General features: G+C 35.6%; 1 protein-coding gene across 1 annotated transcript in view; it reads left to right on the plus strand.

Moving 5' to 3' along the window:
* Positions 1–11,591: 11,591 nt before the first annotated feature.
* Positions 11,592–23,915, plus strand: part of RIT2 (Ras like without CAAX 2) — a 191,985-nt gene continuing 179,661 nt past the window's right edge. Inside the window, exon 1 of the mRNA XM_035560034.2 lies at positions 11,592–11,694. Within this exon, the coding sequence (XP_035415927.1) occupies positions 11,592–11,694 (103 nt within the window). The remainder of the gene's footprint in view (positions 11,695–23,915) is intronic.

Below are 23,915 nucleotides of genomic sequence, written 5' to 3' on the forward strand. Positions count from 1 at the left end.
ATCCTGTTATTTGTTCATTGAAACACTAACATTGAGCATAAATAGAAAGAATAAAAAAAATAAAAAAAAAAGTAATAAAAAAACACAAACAAAAGAAAACTCAGAATTTGAACATTAAGCTTTATGTAAGTTTAAGTGATGTGATGCAGTTGTATTTATGGAAGGATCACTGGAGCTAGCTAGGATTCTAGAGAACAGAATCATAGAGTTCTTAAGTTTTATTTTTTTGGGTAGAAATCATAGTGAAACAAAAAAGATGGGAGAGAGAAGGGGAAGATTGCTACAATATAAGACATTGCAGTGATTCTGTTGCAAAAATACAACAAATTTAGTGAGAAAATGTTAGTGAATTTTCTGCAGTACTGAGTAGAGATGTATACAATATAAAAATCCTAATCAAACTTATTTTGACTCATTAGTGGGTTTATGTAATATATCTGTTGCCAGTGACACTTTGTTTGATCAAATAAATTTACATTACTAATGGCCAAATGAAGAAATGAAGATGTCAAAGAAAGAAGAAAAAAAAAAAAAAAAGAAAAAGTTAAGCCATTCATTTTAAACTTGCAACACAATTTTACAGATTCTCCCATTGAAGACAATGTAGTAGCTCATAATCTTCCTGGAGAATGAAGGGTTTAAATACTCTAGAGAAAATTAATGGTAGGCAGGCAACAGTTATATCAAAGGCACTGTCTGCTTCTTATCCAGTGGTTAAGATGCTGAAAGAAATTTCTTGGCAATACTGTTTTAAGACTAGGTCAGCATGAATTATTGTACTGTTATTGAGATGTATATGCTTTACTAAAACCTTAAGCAATGAGTTTATAAAAATAGTTGCTGCTCAAGAAGAAAGAAAATATCAGTATTCTTTTGAGGAATTTACTGAAAAATGGAAGGAACATTAGAACACAGAAAAGGAAAGGGTGCAGAGAAAATGCAGGTCATTCTACTACCATTTTAATGTATCAGTCTTTAAGTGTGGATGAAAGTATGAAGTTGAGCTGAAAGAGATTTGCATGGGGGGAAAAAAAATGTTTGGATTGATGTGAGATAAACTTAAATGCTACTTAAAATCATGTGGAAGTAAAAGACACCTGGAAAAATAACCTAAGAATTAGTGTTTGACTTTTTAAATTAATTTTTGTCAGCTGTTGGCCCAAAGATTGGAGGATATGCATAGGAAATAAAACAGCAACACAGATTAGTAAACTGGATATTTGCAAAATGAAAATATTATAGGAACTGTTCTGTGACAGTACTCAGCTTATAAAGAATTCCTGAAATCCAGTCAAGGTCTTTCATCTGAAGTGTATCAAGGACTTGTCTGGGTTCCAGTATTCAAGAATCCTTTATTGTCACTAGTTAATAGAAAGAACGTAAATTCCTCTGATCTTTGTTGGCCACTGTCTCACATGGTATTTGCGTATTCCAACCCATTAAAGATCCACTGTTGGTTCAGCCTTTTCCTTTTGTTATATTGTCAAGGAACGTCCACAACAAACAGCTGCAGCAAAATTAAAGAGAATATATATATATTTCAGTCTAGCCCTTTTCATTAATAACTGTGGATGTGTCTTCTAGGCACATTAATAGCAAAAAAAGAAAAAAAAAAGACAAAAAAATGCCGCAGTCTGTCTCATGGGTACACACAAAAGTCTCTTTCTTTCCAAACTTGAGTCTAGCACAGGTGGTGTGATCCTCAGGGCATTTGTGTCTGAACTCTGGATTTGATCTTATGGAATGAAGAAGTATTTGGGACTTGAGAACTAATCAAATGCAGTTCCCGTTCAAGTTTTGTTCATCAGGCAGGATATTTGGTTTTACTGCTACCTTCTCACAAGCAACAAGTAAATGGCTTTTCAATAATACCATTCTTACCTCTTTGAGTCCCGGGCCAACGTAACCAGTAAAAAAAAATATTAAAATTTTATATCATTGAATAAATACTTATAAGTATTATTTTAGGGTAGATCTTGTTAAAAATATTTGGTTATATCATGTATGTTTGTTATTTGTGTTTGTACATATTTGTCTGTATACATTTGATCCTAAACTTTAAAAACTTAAGGAAAATATTCTTGTAGAGATTTGTGGACATAATGCTCTGGAATTTGAGAAGTAGATGTTATGGTTAGCTTTTGAATGCTACTTGTCATACAGATAAATTTAATGGATGTTTATTTTATATGGTGATATATGATTCTTCATCTCAGTCTCTGAGCTCAGTTATTTAAAGGAATTTAGATGTGGGCCTAGCCATGAGACACTTCTCCATCAAAGAATAAGGGTTAATCAGGAAAAGCAGAACTGCCAGGATGATGATGATGATTATTATTATTATTTCTAAAAGGGATTGTATTTCCAGATAGCTATAGCTGAAAGTACAAACAGCTTCTCTGAAATACTAAACTGTTTAGAGTCAGACGGTACTTCTGGAAAAGGAACCTAACCTAACTTTGGTAAGCACAGAGAAACAATGGGCCTGAATTTTAATGTAGAAGTAGCTTGTGTCAGCAGTGTGCCTACCTGAAGACTTCTTGATTATACGCTTTCAGCAACAATTTTAGGTAACCTGTTGAACTTTGCAGGGCTTGGCCTGTTTATGAGCTCTCAAAGGTAGCCAGACTTTTAAGTAATTCTGCATTCTTTAAGCTGTCTACATTTGGTCTACAGGCTTTATTAACTGTGGCCGTTTGAGAACACCCATTCCTCAGTATGGAATTTGGAAAAATATATTTTCTTTGTGAAGAGAAATCTGTACCCGCCCCCCACCCAAAAAAAAAATATATATTTGATTATGTGGTCTTTGTTAAAAAAAATTCATGGAAATATGAAAGATTTTTCATCTTTTTTTTTTTCCAAAGCTCTAGTAAATGATATTGATGTGTCACAGAAGCAGTGCTAATTTGGGCTTTCTTTTCCTCCCTTCAGGCAATATATTTTTGCTAGTTTTACAGTAATATCACTTAATTTAAATATTGTCTTTGCTGAGCAGAAAGAATGCTCTTACTTGGTATCTAAAGAGTACTTTTGGTGTTATCAATATGCTGCTGATAGCTCCAGGAAAAGTCATCACTTGGTGAATTTAACCCTACAATTAGTTCAGTATTCTGAATTTGCAGACCTGTCTCAAGTTTTTATCCTTCTCCTTGCAGATTGTAAAGAGTTTTCTTTTCTTTATAGAGCAATGAAAATCACATCTGACAGGAAAACTGACATTAAAGCTTGGAAAAACAAGTTCAATAGATCACCTAGTACACAATCTTGTCTTGGACAATTCTTTACTAATTTGAGACCAGTAAGGCACGTTAAGCAAGTGGGAAGAACTAGAGTTCTGTGTCAGTCTTCTGAATGATTTTTTTTTTTGCTAAAGTTCAGCTTTTTAAAGTTAAGCAGGTAGTGATATAATGAAGTTTACGGTATTTTTTTTTCCACTCATGGTTAATTAATAACATTAGAAAATTACTTAACTGCTTTGCTTTTCATGTCATATACAGGTTAGATTAGGTCTTCTCCAAACATGGAAGCCTATTGATTTTACCATATTTTATAACAATACCATCTTTAAACTGATTAACGGACTAACTAGTGACAGACTGTCTAGTGTCTTTGGTAGAAGCATGTCTTGAACTGCAGTGGAAGTCAGAAGTGGAATATTTGTCATCTTTTACAATACAGGTCTGTAAGAATTTTCCAAATAAATTAGTGTTTATCTATCTCATAATTCACTTGGTAGAGCTTAATGTCAGAGCTGATCTCAGATTTAGAAAACGTAGTGATATCCTTCATACAGGATTCCTCCTGTTTTCAATGCTGTTTTTGCATAAGCACCTGGGAAACTATCAAAATAGGTATGATCATCAGAACACAAGCACAGATGTGAAAAAAAAAAGTCAGTAGAAACTTGTAGTCAAAGAGACTGCACTACTGCTACTGAAAACAACAGTGTATATATATATTAATTTTTCTGTCATTTTTGGTAGCCCATAATTCACCCCCATTAGGCAGCTGAATCCAAGCCTCAGTTATGCTGTACTCGCTAAATGTTCTGCTCTTCAACATAAGAAAGAATATGCTCAGGGAGAGATTTAGCTATACAAAAGTCTGAATTAACTTGAAGGATCCTTTCACTGATGATTTTAAAGGAACTGCACCTCTTTTGTTGTCAATACAGTTATTCAGCTTTATTATGTACTCAAAAGATAATTTGAGATAAAAGATAAAAAAAAAATAAGATAAAAATATAAAAGATAATTTGAGATAAAAGATAATAATTGCAACTGATATAAGAACTGCAAAAGTACTTGACCAACAGAATGATGATAAACAATTTGATATTTAGATTATAACTATCACAATATGTAAACCAGTAAGTGATACCTACAGAAAGGTAGGTCAGAAAAAATCAGATTCATCCTGTTTGGTGTTTCTGTGATGAAACTGAAACTCGTCTCTTACAGACAGCAAAGTGAATAAATAAAATAAAATAAAAAATCTGGACGACTAGTAGCAGATCAAATTCAAGAATCTGTCTGTTGCTCTCATTTATTTTTGGTTTGTTTTACTGTTACGTTTTGGCAAGGCTCTGTGGTGAAATCACACACTTGGTTATACCTGTTCCTAAATAAAAAGATTAATAAAATAATTTTTCTTTTTTATAATGTGCCAAATTGCCTTTATATCTGATGTGCAGGAAGACTCCTAAACTCGATTCTTCAGTTCTAAACAGGGAAAATATGGCAGTATCATATGAAAACAGCTGCCCATACATCTGGCAGTAGAACAGCATTGTAGAGTATCAGTACTATCTTACCAGATACTATAACATAAGAATGGCATAACTTCAGAATTCCAATTATTTTTAAAAGTGTATGCTCAATGAAAAACACCTTTATCCAAACTAAACAAATAAAAACGGCCTTTAAAGATGCTGTTCTGCTAGTATCAACTGTGCGTACATAATGTGTATCTCAAAATATTATTTTGTGTCTTTTGAATAAGTTATTGGTCCAGTGTCCAAATGAAAATTGCCATAGAGTCTTAAGAGGCTATGCTTTTTGACAGTGTCCTGGTACAACTTGTATATGCAAACATGAACAAATTTGTTGGCATTATTACATTCAGATGGATAGAGAGTACACATGAGAACTGTTCTAAACAGTGAACGAGTCTAGAGAAGGAACAAAAGGAAGGTTGTGAAGATGTGTGATTAAATCTAAAAACACATCAGACAATAAAAACCAGTATGGAATGTGTCAGGGCTGAGAAAGGCAATTGTGAGCTACCTGTAATCTGCAGAGGTGATGCATATGTAGGAAGAAAAAAGTCCAACATCTCTGTGACTGTTCTTGCCTGCATGTACGTATAAGTTCTATCTATCTCTGTATCTATTCTATCTACAGAGGTTTTAAGATTTAACAGTGTGTCTCTGGTGTGAAGAAACAGCGATGGCCAACCAAAAGTCTGCGTGGAGTATAAAGCATGTGACCCAGATTAAAGAAACTTTTTTTTTTCAGGTGCATGGAATTGAGGGACGCAGTCATTACCATTATCTAGAAACCCTTTCAAGGTGACAATCATAATGAATCTTCTTTTTCCAGAAACCAATGTAGCAAGGATGATTTGAAAAAGAATAGCAGCCAAAAATTAAAGGTGGGAAACTGGCACATTCTCAGTAGATTGTGGTATGTCACCGAGAGCATTCAGGAACAGGTTAGAAAGTACCAAAAATTTGACATCTGTTTATGTTGGTTGCCTATGTTTATTCTAACTATGCTAAACTTGAAATGCACCAGTAATAGGTGTAAATCCATGTTGTCTGAAGGCTTGAAACAATGTCTTTAGATTTGGGAAACGCTTTTGAAAACAGGTAGGGGAGAAACTACCTGTGGAAACACAAATAGCATAGACGGTTAATAAATGACCTGTGAAGGAGGATTGATAGAGTTGCCTTTCTGGGGAAAAGGAAGAAGCATGAATGAAAAGAAGAGGCAGGAAGGCTTGGGAGAGAACAACATTCTCTGTATTTATCACGTTCATATACATTCACTAGCTTGCTATTTAAATACGTGTTCAGTACATTCACTATGTCTTTTCATACTAGCTGTAGCAGGTAGAATGAGAAGTATAGACTTACTCTGTAATAAAGGACATTTGAGTTTTAAAGAAGCTTCTCATAGGATAGTGAGGCAATTTATTTCAGTGCTTAAAAAAATAATAAAATGATTTATTTCTCTGGAAGACAATAAAGTAAAGTTAAACAAGTATTATTTGAATTAAATGGATTTGTGTATCTTCACAGGGATGAAAAAGATGACCTTTGCAGAGCTCATCTAACCCTGTTTTTGTAGTATTTCATATTTCAGTTATGCTTATTGTTTTCCTTCCTAGCAAAAGCACTGGAAGATGAATGGATTTAGAATAATCATATATTTGTGCTCATGGGGAGCATGTTTACATGTAGTTAAGGTTTTGAGGTCTTTAAAATTCACACGTTCTGATTATCAGTGTTCCATCTGAAAGTATAAAAGTGCTATCTATGAATGTAATTAAAACTCAACATATATCTACAAATGACCTGCAGTTATTAGTACTTCTTCACAGTAAGATCATAAATCAGTTGTGAAACCTTATTGGAAACCCAGAGGAAATAGCTTTTTCCCTTTGACATGCTCTAGGACATGACCTTCAGTGTTTCTGTTCTAGAAGTTAGAGCCATCACTTGCAAGATCTTCTAAAAATTATATTCTTGAATGTTCTCAAGAATGTGATAAACTGTTGCTATTTCTTAAAACTCTGTACAACAGCTACACAGTGTTGGTTGCATTGTTTGACCTGGGATAAAGAAGAGGAAGATATTGCTCTGAACTCATGCCAAACCTCCCTTCTGTTATGACAAGACCAGAAAGACAATTCTCCATTACTCTGTGGGCTTTTAAGTTGTTTCACATTTTCTGTTAATAGTTGGTCTCACAACTTTTCTCCTGTTATTTGCTGTTACCACTCGACATACTAATAAGGCTTAGATTAAAATGCATTGCAGCAGAGACATGGGACAATATGTTGTCTGACACTAGGGACAGAAATAAGAACTTCAGAACAAAAGGCGCATGTCTTAACAGCTTGAGCTAAAGAGTTGGCTTCAAGGTGGGAGGTTGTCAAGTGTCCCATCAAGTATGGTGAGGGATGTTTGACACAATGAGTCATCATACAGATGAGTAATTTGGAGAACAGAAAAAAAAGGATGGGGATTGCCTAAGCAAGTCAGGGTGTCTGTGGCAGATGGGATTGAACCGCTGGGTATTTCTAGAAGGAATATGAATTACAAAAATGCAGAGTTGCTTCTGCAGTGTGTTGGAGGTCTCTTAGCAGTATGATTCAGAGGTGCTCAGAATATTTAGGAATGAATATGTTAAATCTCTTAATGTAAAATATAAGTTAAAAAAAATTCAAGTCTCCTAGCAATTACTCTATCATGCTAGCTTTATTCACAATTGGTCAAGTTAAGCTAGTGTGCCAAATGTAGCTTTTCTCAGGAGTAGGTTTGATCAGTGCTCCAGAGTTCTGCAGTGATTTCTGCATTAGCGCTCTTTCTTGTCACAGCAACATTTCAGCAAAGTGGGCTTATAAGCCTTTTCTGAAGGATGCTTTTTACGTATCCCCTCTCTGCTGTGCATAGTATGTAAGAACAAGGAAAAAAAAAAAGTGGTCATTTTTTCCATAATGGAATGTCCCCCACTGGGCTCATGCATAGTTGCTTATAGTTAAATGGTTAACATGTCTTTAAACCCATCACTTACTGGAGCACAAATCAGTCAAGATTTGCATTTTGCTTGCTAATCAAGTTTTTAAACTCATGAACTCCCTGCCTAATGACAAGAATATTTATCCAGGTTAATTGACAAAATCCCTTCAACATAAAGTGCTCTAGGAAACAATTTCAGAACATTTACATGTTGTATTAACATCTCATTCTTTTATTCAATACCCCCAGAGCAAGTGCAGATGTAGGATGAATAGAATGTATTTTATAATGGCATTTTCTCCAGAAAAAGCTCATCTTATACTTCTGTTGTCTTTTGCTTAAGACTAAAGCATGCTTCAAAATCTAAGCATATAGCTGTTTCAATGTTAACAAACAGATACTCAAACAATGCAATTGCTATATTTTGAATACTGAATGCTCTTAGAAAATTGCTGTTTCTTAAAAAGTGATTTTGAATAACAAATTAAAAGAAATAGGAAAAAAAAAACACAGCAGATTGACTGTATGGTCATAAGTAATATGTAAACAGCAATAGTGTCTGAATTTATTAAATAAATGATTCATTACAGGTTAGTACCCCAAGCTTTTTTTCTCACCTTTGCAGCTGCTCTTGTTTGCCTGAGGACAGTTTTCTATGAATTTGCATCATGATAAATGTATCCTTAAAGCAGAGAAACAAAGAAATGAAACAGAGGATTAGAATTTGTTGTGGAATGAGTCATTCATTAAAATAAAATGAAATAACTCTAATATCTTAGGTTTAATTGTTGCATTTTGTACTGTGTCTTCCTGTTGTCCATAAAGCATTTCCACCAGTGATTTTTCTTTTGTAATTCTAGTTTTAGGTGTTTTGAGATGAGTCATTTCAAATCATCTCATTATTAACTTTTTTTTTTTTAGTAGCAGACTGAAGGCAGAACCCTTGTACTTTTCTGCTCAAATGGGAGATGGAAGACTAATTTATATTCTCATAACTGAGAATGAAGCTAAAATATTTGTCTTCCACTACAGAAATGAATAAAACTGGGGCAGATGAGGCTGTCAATAGAAAGTTATGACAACAAACAATTAGAACAAATACTGCATTGTAAATAGGAATACAGTATTCTATTTTTAGGATCTGGACAAGGGCCTATGGAAGTGAAATAGGTGGATATGTTTGTCCAACTGTTTATATAATGTAATAATGCTTATTAAGCTCTTGTTGGTTTAATAAACATGAATCTTGGTCCTTAAAACAGGGACTTAATATGGTTCATCTGAAGAAAAAAAAAAAAAGCACTCTTCTAGACCTAAAAATTCTACCTTAATTTTTCTAGATTATGCTCAAAAATGAGCAAATGGCTTTCCATTTACTTCAGTCTTATTTTGCTCCTTGCTCTAACATGATTCTCTGTATTTCCTATAATCCTTCCTACTTTCCAGTGTAAACAAAGGGGAAAAAAAAAAGCCTTGCTACTTACTTTTCTCTGGCAAACATTAACAGGAGGAAAAAAAATAATTCTTATCTATTACATATATATCATTTTCATTAATATTTTTTGAAATATTTTGCTTAGCTTGTCTTTCGAGTCACCCCCACAGCCACCCACTTCTCAGATGTTTTTAAAGTCAGCCAAAGTTACTGCCAGCTATGGGGATACAACCTCCTGAGAAGGAAGTGGCTGTGTTGATGGGAGATTACCAGGAAAACCCAGCTGTTCTAATGAGTGGTTTTGGTGTCATTACTAGTTTTGTCTAGAATGTCAATACTGAGCATTTGAGGATGATTTTAATGAAAATGGAATTCTAATCACAACAGGGATTTACTGACCTTCCAGTCTCATACTACTGAAGTTCGATATTTAGACATCACGTTATTACATTCAGAATTTCCTGTTTAAGTCATATTTTATGCTCTGAAGAACAAACCCTTCTGAATTCTGAGGTTTGTATCCAGGCCTGACAATACAGAACTGCTCAGACCATGGTTATTACAGAAATCCTGTAGGACAACAGTTGAAGATCCTGATTCCAGAGGAGTACTCAGAGAATAGGGGCTCTCCCTCTCCTCTCTTTTTCTGTGTAGCTGTGAACAGACCATGATACTTTTTTTCCAGTGTTTTCCTCGGTCTGTTGGTGTGAGTCTTGAGTACTTCTTGAGCAAGAGGTAGTATTTAGTAGTCCTCAATGGATTTTTATTATTATTATTTTTCCATTATAAGTTCATTTTTACTGCCAAAAACTTTAAATAGAGTTCCTTAAGTCAGCCATGACTCCTATAAGTACTTTGGTTTTGAATCCAGACACTGTTGTTTCGTCTGATGTTTCCTAATCTTTGTATTAGGAGAGAAAATGTTCTGCTCACCTTCTCTATCCCAATTGTAATTTTATTAACATTACTGCGTATCTCTCCTCTTCAATCATATATTTTCATAGTCTGTTAAACTATCTCTTGTGTGCCCTTTATACTTTTTCCCTCCTTCTTCATTTTCTTTAAAACATATCCTTAATCAGGCTATGATTTTTTTCTTCTGTTGCAACTTCTAATTCTGTATTCCTGCCTAATGCTTTGTGTTTACTCTCTGAAATACTTGGAGGAGTGGATAGATGGAGGTGTCTGACTTCCAAGACTGATTATTTTATCAGGTACCTCTCCTGCTTCCATTTTCTTATCTCCTTCACAGTTGCACATATCATGAAAACCCATCGCAAAGGAGAGCAAGTTTTTGCTTTCCACCTATTTTGCAGTAGTTTCTCTTTGGTCCTTGAAAATACTGTGTAACAGTTAAAACTGAGAAAGGATCTTATTACTTATCACATTCTTTGAATGTTCTACATCTGTTAAGGACGTCTTCAGAAATCAATGAAGAGTTGTCCTTAGTTGTAAGTTTGCACTGGATAATTCTAGTTGGAGAATGTGTCACACTGTGCTATTCACAAACTTTTACCTTTTTTTTTTCTTTATTTATTTGTTAGGGCTGACCAGGTTGGTTAGATATGCCACTTTACATTAGTATGAAATATTTATAACAGTTCGTTATTCTATTTTACTTGCATGGATATTTTGTAGATGAATAGGTCCTCCACTCTAGTCCCAAGCCCCTTCTAAAGTTCTGTGTGGGGAAAAAAAAACAGCAACAACAAAAACAAAAACCACCTCACAGCCATTTTCCAAAATATGTGGCTTATTTCTGCAAATAAAGGATGCAAACTGAAATAAAAGAAAATGATCTGGGGACAAGCTGAACCTTAGAAAACTTTGTTCTTCATGAAGCTACCTGCAAAGACTTTTAAAAGTTGTTGCTCATTTTGCTTCCGATTGTGTTAAATATAAGTCTAGCAAACTTGCTGAACATAGGATGAATATTTAACTCCAAGGTGGCAAGGCGGTTGTCTGATAGTCTTTTATTGTTTAAAATTCAAGCAAGTGATATGTGCAATAATAAGCATCATAATTAGGAAATGTGATCCATTTCTTTGTTCTGGAGGCTCTGCTAAATTTGATTCCAATGACACAGCAACACCCAGAGGTATCAGAGCTCTTGAGCCTCACAAAACTGCTTCTGTCCAGGAAGAGAAACACAGAGAATGATACAGAGCTGGGAGGGGGCAGAGGGAGATTTTTATTGGAAGCTGTTAAAGTGGTTGCTATGAGACCTTCTCCAGCTAACATAGGCACAGAGCGAGTGCGAGGCTGATAAATCGTATCTCTTGTATTATACCTTTCCTTTCTGCCTTTTTTTTTTTTTTAAACGGACCTTTTGTAGTTCTTTAAGAACAGAGAAAGCACCTGCCAGTTGCTTTTTCTTCCCTTTTGCTCCCTTCTTCTGCCTCGTGCAAGATGGAGTTAGAAAATGAAATGATCAGCTCCTCCAGCAATTCTTCAGCAGGCTCCAGAGAGTACAAGGTGGTGATGCTAGGAGCAGGGGGAGTTGGCAAAAGTGGTAAGTTTCAGCAGCAGCATTTTGGGGGAAAAGGGGTGAACTGGGAGTGTAAAGTTCACAGAACAAGAATGATTTATTAAGGGGTTTATTTCCTCTTTTTGTTGCACATGGTTTGGATAAAAGTCTATAATTGATGACTGGGGCAGTGAGTCAGCTTAATTTGTTACAGAGTGAAATATTATAAGCCTTTTTTATTAGATATTTTTGCAAAAGCAACCTTGGCTCTATTGTATAAAGGAGAGGGCAGTCAGCTTGCTGCTGTTAGTGTTACAGCAGGTGCTCGTGGCACTGCAACACTTGGTGAGGGGTGATGGATAGTGCGGGTGTAACTTGTTGGCCTCCTTGAGCCTAGGCAGAAATGTTACTAACTATAAGTCAGCTGTACGTGCAAAGTGTGGAGGATGCCTACAGTGACACTGTTTTCTTCCCCACATCTTCCTTTGACTTTTTTGCTGAGTATCACTATGTCTCAGCTGGTGTTACTCTCCTCTCCCATCCCATCAGTTACAGAATGCATGTCTGAGTCTCATGCCAGGCGATAAGGTAGATTTGCAGCATATTTTAATATCACTGTCCAGTGCTGGCAAGATATGCTACTGTCTGACAATGGTATTTCTTAAGAGGAGTCATTATTTTCTCCAGACAATGTTTTCTTTTTCCTAGATATTATCACCTCTTATTTATTCTCACTGACACTAGCATTCCCTGTTCTTAAAAAGACTTTGCTGAACATGCAGTGTTTGTCTCAGAAGCCAGTATACTGAGCTGGCCACACAACAAGCATTTATTACATCTCCAGGAAATTCAAAAATAAAGAAGAGGAAAATAACCAACCAAACAAAAAGTAATATAATATATAAAGGCTAGATTCCAAACAAATTTCAGGATAAACAATCTGAAGCACTAAACTGTAACAGTTGTGTAGATTAAACAAGTTTTATTTCCTATCCAAACAACAAGACTAGGTATAGATATATATAAAAAACATATATAATAAAATTAAATACTGGGAATTGTTATAATTTCCTGTGTATATCAATAATCTCTGTTTTCTTGTTATATTTAGCTTCAACTTCAGTGCCATATCCTTCAATGAGAACTAATTCCCACCAGTATTGCTTAACCAGGCAAACAATTCTTGCACGGATGTTATGCTGTGATCACTATACAAAATGGGAAAGAAGAAAATATTGGCTATCTTAGAGTAACTTTCTGCAGTTTCAAATTATCTTATCCATGGTAAAGCAGATGTACAGGTTGTGTCAGCTGGAACTTTCAGCAAAACGTCACTTTTTTTTTTTCCTGAATGCACCCATTAAAATAAACAAACAAAAATTTATTCAAATCTCACTGTCATTGTTCAGAAAAACTTAGCTGATGATTTCATGACACTAAAGCCTTCAAAGCTGTGGATTACAGAAGGTAATGACATCTCTACGAAGAAAGACCAGATAATTACTTAAGAAGAATTGTGTGTCTGTGTGGTCTAGAGAAATAAAAATGGGATGAAATGTCCAGTTATGACATTCAGTGAGATAATTGAAAACCTTCTGAGATAAACTGGGGAACAAAACAGCAACCGAGAGACTTAAGACTAGAAGAAAGGAGGCAGACTCCTTTCTCATCATTTATTTGCTATGAGCTTCCCCTATGGAATGGGCATGAAATATTTCAGTGGAATACTGAGCTGGCCCAACTGATGGCATGCTGATAGAGATAAGGAAGAACTGGTGTTACTCTGTAAGCCATGTATTCATTCTGACTGATGCTTAGGCAGGATTAATTTACACTGGATTAAAAGCAGAAAAAGGCCTGAAGGACTCCTTCCCTTCTACAATATGAGCTCTTCTTTCTCCTAGTGACCTAGATTCACTCTGTTCAGGAAATTATGAGTCTAACTACAAAAACAGGGTCAGGGTAGCATAGGGATGAGAGAGAGAGAGAGAAAGTTCTATTTTCATCCTAGACTTTGGGTAAGTGATATATAGGATGATATATAGGTAATATCTTGATTTCTTTCTTCCTCTCCCTCCTCCTTCCCTTCTTAAGCCATGTTAAATGAAGTAATAGCTGGGATTAAGTTGCTGAGTTGGAAACAAACATCTTTTATATCTCTTTTATACTTTCGGTTCTTCATTTTGTTCAGTTTTAAATAAATCAGTTTTGGAAAGAGTTTTCTTTAAGAGCTAAATTGCAGAAATGTTTGAAGATATCATTTTACTCTGAACACAGTTCACTTCTATGGATCCCCTGGGCATTTTGATCTTCTGTTTCCCACCCTCTTCTGCTCTCCTGTGCCACTTCACATTGTGTGTGTGGAGGTCTTTCCATTGACAATTGCACACTCATTTTAAGGGGCTGTGGGTGGCCATTTCGTATGGGCAGGAAGGAATAAGGAATGGGACAACAACAATGGATGTGCTTTTTGTGTTGGTAGTTACAGAGTATTTGCTACTGGTTGTCTGTGTTGTCCCTTCAGTTCTGTTTTCCAAGATAGCAGATAGTCCATGAGGACAGCCAATTTCTTGTTGTTTGGGCTATTCACTCTAGTAAAAATTTCACAAGAATTGGTTATAAAAGGTAAACTCAGCACATCCAAGTCTGATACTCACTACATAAGGGTAATAACATACAAACTGCAAGTGGTTTAAGAAATGTCACTTCACATTTGTAAATTAGTTTTAGAAAAAAAAATAAATCTCAGTCACTACTTTATAAAAGACAAAAACAAAACAAAAACCGACTACTGATAATAGCTAGTAGATAATACTGGCATTTAGTTAAAATGTACTAAGCTATTCACCTGGAAAGAGATTTCTGTATCGTAATTATAGATTATAGATTCCCTACAATGAGTTCTCTCTTCAAAGTGTTCTGAAAACAGTACTGTTTAGGTTTTCAGAGCAATATGCTTATTTGTTACTTTGTGTGGGTTGTGTCTGATATCAAGCACAGCTATACACTTTGCCATAGCTCTGTTGCATGTTCAGACCAAAATAAGGCTAGAACAAGGAATAAAAATGAAAAAAAAAAAAAAAGGCAAAAAAAAAATAATGTTGAAGAACACTTGAAAAAAGGTAAATTTTCTACTGACTTTCACTTGACTATATGCCTAATGTATATGCTTTTCCAGTTTAAAAAGGTTTTGACGCTCAGTCTTCTCTGGTTTGATGACAAATCTCAGGTCAGCTCAGAACCATTCAAAACTACTTCAAGTTGACTTACAAGTTTTAAACCCTAATAATCTTAATGGATTTGAAACAGGTTTTGATTACAAATACCTTCGTAGACCCACATCTGCTTGGTGAGCCCAGTACTCTCATGGTCCCTAGCATGATGCAGCTCAAACCTCTGGTTTAAATCTGTTTTGGAGTGTTACAAAGCATACATAAAAGAGCTTCTAAATCCTGAGGCCAAGCATTACTTGCTTATATTTAGCAAACTAATTAGACTAATAACAATAATTAATTGCAGCACACTCTGCAAAACATTAACAATAATTAACTGAGGGGATGTACAGTGACTTCCAAAGAGAACAAACAAATTGGGGTACCTGGGCAAGCAAATAAAATAGAAACTTTCAGTTTCCTAAAACAAACAAACAAACAAACAAAAAAACCTGTTATTACTTAGGCAGCCTTTAAATGCTGATTTCTCCATGATCTACCTGTACATGCATCTTCTGGGCTGAATGAAATGTTACTCTTTTTTTTTATTATTTTTATTTTTTTCTTTTCTTAATACAAGTTAAAGTTCATTTATTAAGGGTGAAGATAATCTATTGTTTTTTTCTGGTAACTAGTAACTGGAATTATACTTTTATCCAGAGAATAGGTGTATGCAAAGGGAGTTTCATTATTCCTGTCCTGAGAAAGTGGCATTTAAGATGAGAAGAAGATTTTAAAAAATAATAATAATAAAAAATAAATAAAAAATAAACTTATATCATGATTTTTTTGCTAATAAGCTGTTTTTTACATTACAGAAAACATTTTTTTTCTACATTTTATTTCTCAGACTGATTGCCAGTTAATTTGCTGCCACCTTTAAAAATAAATAAATAAATAAATAAAAATTGTCAATTACCCAAAGAGTTTTGTTAAACTAAAATATTTTTAGTTTTAATATATGCTTGGAAAATATTTGGATATATTTCTCCATGCTTGAGTCTTAAAATAAGCAAAAACAAAATTCAGAACAAGCCAGCTATCCAGAGGGAAAGAGAAGGAATTAAAGAAGAGGTTTTCTGTTTGTTTGTTTGTTTGTTTGAGGAAGAATGTGAAAAGATGTATTTCTTGGCCTGAGCTGGTTAGAGTAGGTTTGCCTTCTCTGTTGATTTCCTTTTTGCCAAACACCTTTTATCTACAAATACAGGTGACTTGTCTGATTAGTTTCAGGATCTTGTGTACAAAATAAGTTCCATACTGTGGGAAAACAGTAATGTTTTTTACGATGTGGGAACTTGTGTCATAGAAATTTAAGTGCCCGGTTTTCTTCTTTTATTGAGGTTCAGACTGCCTACTTTTTAGATTAGCTTGCCTGTTATTCAGTCTCAATAAAGCAAATTCAGTGTCTATTCATTTTAAGAAAGTCCTAATTGCAAGACTCCCCAGTAAACAGAAGTAGCTCTCACACCACGGAGTGCATCCTGGAGAACTGGTTCACTTCAGCTATTTTTTAACCCCTTGGAAATAAATCAGTGCATGATCCAGGATATACTGGAAAAGGCTGAAGAGCAGAGCTAGAAGTTTTGCAGTTTTGTTGGCATCAGTAGATCCAAGGTTGGAAAGTAACATTTGGGTTTGCTGATACTGGTCTTACACCATAGCAAGGCTCACTATCCCAGAACATACTCTTACTTAAGTTGCAGGGAGGACTGTGCTAGAATTTCACTACCTCAGTGAAATGTTCCCTTGTCCAATTTCTATCCCATATGTCTATAGATAATATATTGTGCTTCAATGAGCTTTATCCTTTCACATAAGCATACGTTATTCTGAAGCTCTGGTTACATGCTTCATAACTCATGGAATATAGCACAGTAGCTTCCTTTTAAAATTAATTATCTGTTTTTCAAGTGTGCTGTATCAAAATGATCTTTCGTGTAAGTCAGGAACCTTTAAACTGATGCTATTCAGAGTATATATGATATACAGTGTATTCAAAATAATATTACAGTTGTGATAAATTCTTCACTGGGAAAAATATGAGACAGCTCTGTCCTCTGCAACATGCAAGGTCACTTATGCTTTTTAGCAGGTTTTGCTAATATGAGTATATCAGCTGATATTTGAGTATATCAGCTTTGGCAGGGAATGACTTCTCAGTGGAAGGCAGCTAGCTGCCTGTGAGTGTTTCTGTTGAAAACACACAAAGTTCTTGCTGATCACAAAATTCCTCTGTTTTTTTCCTATAAGGTGTAACATTCTGTTATACCTTAACTGCTGGGAGAACTGGCATTGGCATCATGAAATGTCAAATCAGTTAAGCTTAGGCTGCAACTGAACTGCAGCTCTGCCAGCTTTGGATTTAATCCATTCCTTCAAGCTTTATAATAAAGTTGGAGAAGTCTATTTATCATGGTCACAAATGGAGAGGTTTTGCTAATGGTCAGGTCTCTCAATTGTCAGTGACATCCTCTGTGAGCTATCTCAGCTCACCATCCCGTGAGAAAATTCCTTCCTCTCCCCTGAGAAACAAGACAGAAGAAAGTTTTCTTCTGAGTTCTCCCCAAAGGGCATGAAACATATCAGAGCCAGAGAATGCCAGGGGATGACTGGCAACAAAATGAGAAGGAAGTTCAGGGAAGACTTCCGTCATTTGTTAGCCAAGACATTTCGGGGCTTGCTCACCTGTTTCTGTCTGTTATGACTGTGCAGTCGTCCTAGTGAGGAACTGGGAACAGACAATTTGTTAGAGGTTATTTTTCAGCTTTCTGTATAAATATTTCACATCTGGGCAAGGTCTTAACGTTGATCCCCAGTGTGGGAGAGCCTTTGGGGGACCGTCAGATATATGGCTCACAAAGGTTTTGCCAGGGAGCTAGAAAAATACTACCGTATTATGGCCCCAGTATGCTCTCTGTTAGCTAGAGCTCTTCTTCCCCAGATGCCTGGTAAATGAATCAAGGGTAAGAGACTGGCCTTATGTTGTCGCCTGCGCCAAACCAACATCCATAAGGAAGATTAAGTTACTACTCAGTATGAGTCAAGCTGAAAAAAAGTAGCCTTTGAGTGTCTAGGCTTGCTGTGGATTGTATTTAAGGCAAACCAATGTTTATTTTTATTTTTTTCCTCCAAAGTCAATATAAGTATAGCTTTTGGTGTCTAATTTTGTTCTGCTTCTCCTGTGACTGCAAAAAATCCCATCTTTTCTAACTGGAGTAGAAATTGAGACACCCAATTAATGAAGACACACATCTATATCCTCTGAAAAGAAATGTGCTTTTCCCCTCTTCTTCTTCCGTCCAAAAAAAAAAAAAAAAAAAAATGTAATGGGGATTTTTAAGGATTTATATTAGAGCGTTGGAATTTTAGAAAAACAAATATAATTAAGCAAAATATACTCATTCAAATGAATAAATAAATAAATAAATGGAAAGAAAAAATGTGAAGAAAGGGAATATCTACTTTTTGGCCAGAGAAAAACTCACTTATTTGGTAACTGTCCTGAAAGCATAAGTGTATCTATCAAAATGACATATAAATTCCCTTGGGCAGTTCATAGCACTGAGTGTAACCTGTGATCAGCTGTGACCTGATGTGGAAGTGTCAGTGCAAGGCTGGGAAAAGAAGGAAGGAGAGAGCAGAATACTAGCAGGGGTACAGCAGAAAAGGCATAGTATTCTTAACAGTTATGTATCCTTTGAGAAAAAATAAGTAAATTCCTAACTGGCCACTGTAAGCCACCAGCTAAGTTCACTATGGCTCAGGTGATGTAAACTGAATTGCAGTCGTTGTTCTAATGAAGAATTGTATATGCAGTTTATATGTAGATCAGTGTTGTAGGCTGAATTGTCTGTGGAAAACAAACAAAAGGATTGTACATAAAGTACAACAATGCTAGGCAACCACATCCCTGGGTATGAGCAGCTTTCAGTTCTTCTTATAAACTAGATTAAGCTTTGAAGACTTTATAAATGCAGAATTCTGATATATATATATATATTTTTAATACCAAACTGTTCTGATGTTTCAATTCTCTTTGCAAATAGGATATCGAATTCATTGCAAGCTCAATTTTGTGTAATTTCAATTTCTAGCCATTTTATCTTATTTCTTTTTTAACAACTTTGAAAAGCTCCTTATTCTCTTACTTTCCTTTCTGATAATGCTTATAGACAGTAATCAGTTCACACCTTGATCTTCTTTTCAATCTTTTTAGCATCTGAAACTTCAGTTGCAGAGGATTTTTTACCTGCTCAGAGCATTTTGTATCCTTAAAATGAGTGCCTTACTATTTCCACATGACTTTCTGACTGTGAATTTGAAAAATTGACAAGCTATTCTGTTAGTGATCTTACTGGAAATAAGATTGCTTTCTGGTTTCTTCTTGACAGTTCTTTTTGTTCCTCTGAGTATAACATGTTCTTTTTGTTCAGGTGTACTTCACAGAGATCACATACAGGGAAGCATCTGCAGTAAGCCTGAAGTCACTTACTCTTCTCAATGCAGTTACCTGTGCTGTACATGTCTAGTGATAACCTGAATTCTGCATTTCCATATGCATTATCCTGTTTTGGAAGTATTTTGCTGGACTGTTACAATTGAAGTAGGTGATTCTAGTAGTTCTGGCCTGGTTTCTGTTATTCTTCATTTGTACCCAGTCTGTTTGTCACCTACTTGAAAGAATGAAATATGTTGCTTTTTTTTTTCTTTTCTTCTTTTTTTTTTTTTAATGGGCCGACCTTGTGGTCAAAATTATTTGCCTTGGAGAAATAAGTTAAAGATGTTTCCCTAATTTTATCAGTTCACATAATTCAGTACCTGGAGGAGGGGTTCAACTATGGCTCCTACTTTTAATAGGATGGTTTCCACATGTAATATACCAATTCGTTACTGAGAAGGCTGTCTGCAGTTCTGGCTTCTTCATTATCAGAAACCATCTGATAAACAGGAGAGAGTTCACAGAAGACCAAATGAGATGATGAAAGGGTTGATGCTACCTGATTTATGATGACAAGTGACTATGACTACATTCAAATAGCTCTGTCAAATAGTAGTCCTTGATTCTTCACTGTGTAACTTGCATATGTATACAGTGATTTAATGTAAATGGGACTGGATTCAGCTGTAATGTGAATGGATTGGTCTGTGCATCTTTTCTCATCAAACCATCCAGATGATGAATACCTACTTGGATAAAGTAGCAAAGTGGGCTAGTCACTGTTGACCGCTTTAGCACAGGGGACAGGGAAATTAGGATATATAAAGGTTATGAATATCAAGAAAATCGGACATGTTTTCTGAAAGTAAGAAGGAAAGAGACTAGTATTTCTTAATGGAGAGGTAAGCAGTTAGGTAAAAAAAAAATAAAAATGGAATTAAAACATGTAATTAAAGATGTATGAGATCTTCAGGCAGTCACTTTCTTTGGACAGTAAGAGCATGTTGCATGTCCTTAGCTGTTTGTTAAAAGTAAGATGGAACAGACTGTGGAATAGTCTTTGAAGAAAACAGGTTGGTGAAAGTTTTATTAGTCTAATTGTCTTATGCTAATTTAACATAGAGAATGAACATTAATAGGCAAATACACCTGAACAGAAGCATTTACAGTCTTCAAACTCTTTTATAGAGGAGAAGGAATACTATGATCCACCAAACTATGAAATGAATTAAAAATCTTCAGAACTTGTGGCTGGTGTATACTAATGTATACAAGCAGCATCTTTCTTTATGTTCAGACAGCTTAAGAGACTGGTCTCAAGACTAGACTTGTGTACAAAACCAGCAGTTAGTGTTTCCTCACACACAGCTGAAGTGCATCCTTTTAGGGTGTGAGGGCTCCTGTCTAATTGGAAACATGCTGAGGTGACACCCTAACAGCAGTGGTCACATGAAGCATCTGTTGGGTAGTAGTACAAATAGAAGGTTGGTAGCTTTGTTAGCTAACGACTTGCAAAAACCTACTATCTGTTCTGTTAATGGAAATGGAATTCACTGATTGAGGACTTCCATCTAAACCTCTTCCATATGAACTATGATGTGAAGTCATGGAAGGTTATATTAATGAATCTGCTTTTCATGGTGTGATTTTTTGAAGGAAGCCTTCATTATACTTTGAATATTTCATTGAGATAATCCTGCTCTGCTTTTTCCACTCAACACTGCTTGCTGTTAAGAGACAGGAAACCTTTGGGACTGTTCCTCAGCAGCAGGAATTGAACTATCAAGGCCCCCCCTGATTTCAATCACGCACAAATCAGCCATTTGAAGTGCCCAGACTGAAGCCTCAAATAAGGGAACAAGCACTGTTTCATGACAATGACTGGGCACTGTCGGTATCTTTGTTGTAAACAATCTGTTGAGGCAGCAACAGGAACTGTTTCCCTTCCAAGCCATCCTTGCTGCTGAGCTGAGCCATCTGCAGCATTTTCGGCACATGCTATCTGCTAGAATTTGGATGACGTGAAATCCATTAGGGACAGTCTTGAAAGCACAATTAGGAAATACTTTTTTTTTTCTTTTTTTTTTTTCCTGCTCTTACTTCTTTCATCTTTCTCTTTCCATACTTTTCATTATATTTCCTTCCATTCCTCTGCTAATCCTTTTCCACTTTTACTTTGTTTATTGACTTTAATTAATCTCCCCTTCTGCTTTTAAGACTTTCTGTTTTTTTTTTTTTTTTTTTTTTTTTTTTTTTTTCCCCTTTCCAGTCTGAGGAGAAACTACAGAAGAACTATACCTATAGAAGTATTCTCACACAGCTCCTCTGACAGATACTGAATAGAATTAAAGCACAGTGCAGCATCTCATCCTTACAGATCTTGGGAATTCAGTTTGCTGGAAGCTATGGCTGTTTGCTAACGCATTACCCACCCACTAAACAGAGCCCAGTGGAGACACTGGCTGAAACCACTTTGCCTCTAGTTGTGTGGAGAAAATAAAGTAAAATATAAAATAAAATAATAAAATAAAAGAGGAGAAAAAAATGCAAAGTTGTATAAAACATTATCTCAGGAACTGCTAGGTAGGGCTACTGTGATTCTGCCCTCCAAAATAAGTATGTGTTCAACTCTGTTACCTGCCATAAAAGCAGTACTTTATCTTTTCAGGTGAAAATAAATAAACAAATAAATAAACAAACAAATAAACTATTTATGGAAGGGGAACCAGAAAGTGAACTCAGAAATGTTTTTAATTTTTTAAAAATGAGTTTCATAATGTTTTGCAAAATAAGAGCTGTAAGCAGTCAGCTGAGAGACTGTTACACATAGTTCTTTAGCTGACACTGAGTGCAGTTCCTTTGTTCCTTGCAACCTTGTGGAAGTTTATGCAGTTTTGTAATTTTGTAATTCTTGTCCATTCCACATGTGCAAAATAAAGGAATCCTAGCTGTAATTCATATTGTCTGCCAGATCATGTGATTGCTTTACTGACTGTTCTTTTTACTAACCTACCACCAGCATAGTAGCTTGCATTATACTGAAATGTTGCTTGTTGAACAAGATACACAGTGTTTATAGAGATACTTCTCTTTAGCAGCCTGCAAGATACGTTCCAGTGTTTTACTCAGAATGTTCAGAACCAAGTATTGTCAGATCATTGATGGTTTCAGATCCACAGAGCTTTTTCTTCTTAGATCACACAGAATGTGAGACAGAATCTAAAGTTTCCCCTTCCCTTAAGTTTTGTCTGGAACTTAAATAAAAATGATGTTCCTTTCTCTCTCAGTTGAAACAAAAAGTAACCAGTAGGCATTTTCTACACATTGAATAATCTGATTTGGGTCGCCTGGTGACATGCTCATCTGTTCACTCATCACACACAGTCAGTCTACCAGGGTTCTGCTTCATATGAAATCTGATGGCATAGACTGCCACTACGATGCAGAAATGCATTTCCTGGGCCTTATGGTGCCTACTTATGTTTGCAAATATGCTCTAGAGACACTTTACTTCCCTGTGGGGAATAGAGGAGAAGAAAGAACTGTGTATCACAGTAATCAAGGAGTCCCCTGTGAGCTGCAGAAGCCTGCTTTCCTATACCTTTCTTTCACTTACAGCAGTTACAGTGGATTTTCTAGTGGAAATAATAGCTGCAAATTTGCATCATAATCTCTCTCTCTCACTAGGTACTTTGTTTACAAATCTGTTTTTATAAAAGTTAAAGTCAAAAGACCATTTTTGAAATTTTTCCTCTATGAAATTTGACCAAGATTCTCAAAAGTTATTAAATGTCTGATGTAACAACAAACAGTAAATCATACAAGCTTCTCCTTTTTTAGAGAATGCTCTCAAAATGTCAATTGGCTGTGATATTTAAGGGTGAGGAACTGATTAGAAATAATGCAGAACAGGAGATAGAAAATAACAATGGGAAGGAGGAACACAGCACAGGTCATCAACTAAGAATAAAGAATAAGAAATCAGGGAAAAAAAAATCCACCAAATGTGTAGAAAGAAGATGGAGGAAACAGAACAATGGACAAAGTTGTGTAAAAGTAATGGTAAGGGAATAATGGGATAGAAAGAAATGGTAGTAATTCGTATGCCAGACTATTTGTTTCAGACTTTGTCTTTTCCTTGTGCTTCTCCTACTAGATGCTGCTGGCCCGTGATTATACCCCAACATCGTCTGGGGGTACTGGAGTCCAGAGAGTACACACGGTCACATTAGTGCATTCTTCTCCTGCCTCTGTGACTTCTTGTCTTGTGTTTCTCATGCACTGGCTTTCCAACATAGGAAATCTGCCATAGCTTTCCAGAATAGAAAATGCACAAATCTTCCAGGCACAGCCTTGTTTTCATTTTTTTTTCTTTTTTCTTTTATTTATTTATTTATTTATTTATTTCCTCTGTGTTGTAGAACCTTGCCTCAGACACTGACAAGGATTTATAAATCTAAGATTGACTTCAATTTATGGGATGTTAAGCAAAGCAATACTTCTGCTTGTGTTGTTCTTATGATGATGGTCCAGAACTGAGAAGAGTTTGTGCCCCCCTTGCCCTAGAAATACCCAAGTCCTAGTGAAATCAGTGAGAAGCCCAGCATCAGTAAGAC

The sequence above is a fragment of the Cygnus atratus genome, chromosome Z (genome assembly GCF_013377495.2).
Source record: "Cygnus atratus isolate AKBS03 ecotype Queensland, Australia chromosome Z, CAtr_DNAZoo_HiC_assembly, whole genome shotgun sequence".
Lineage (NCBI taxonomy): Eukaryota > Metazoa > Chordata > Aves > Anseriformes > Anatidae > Cygnus > Cygnus atratus.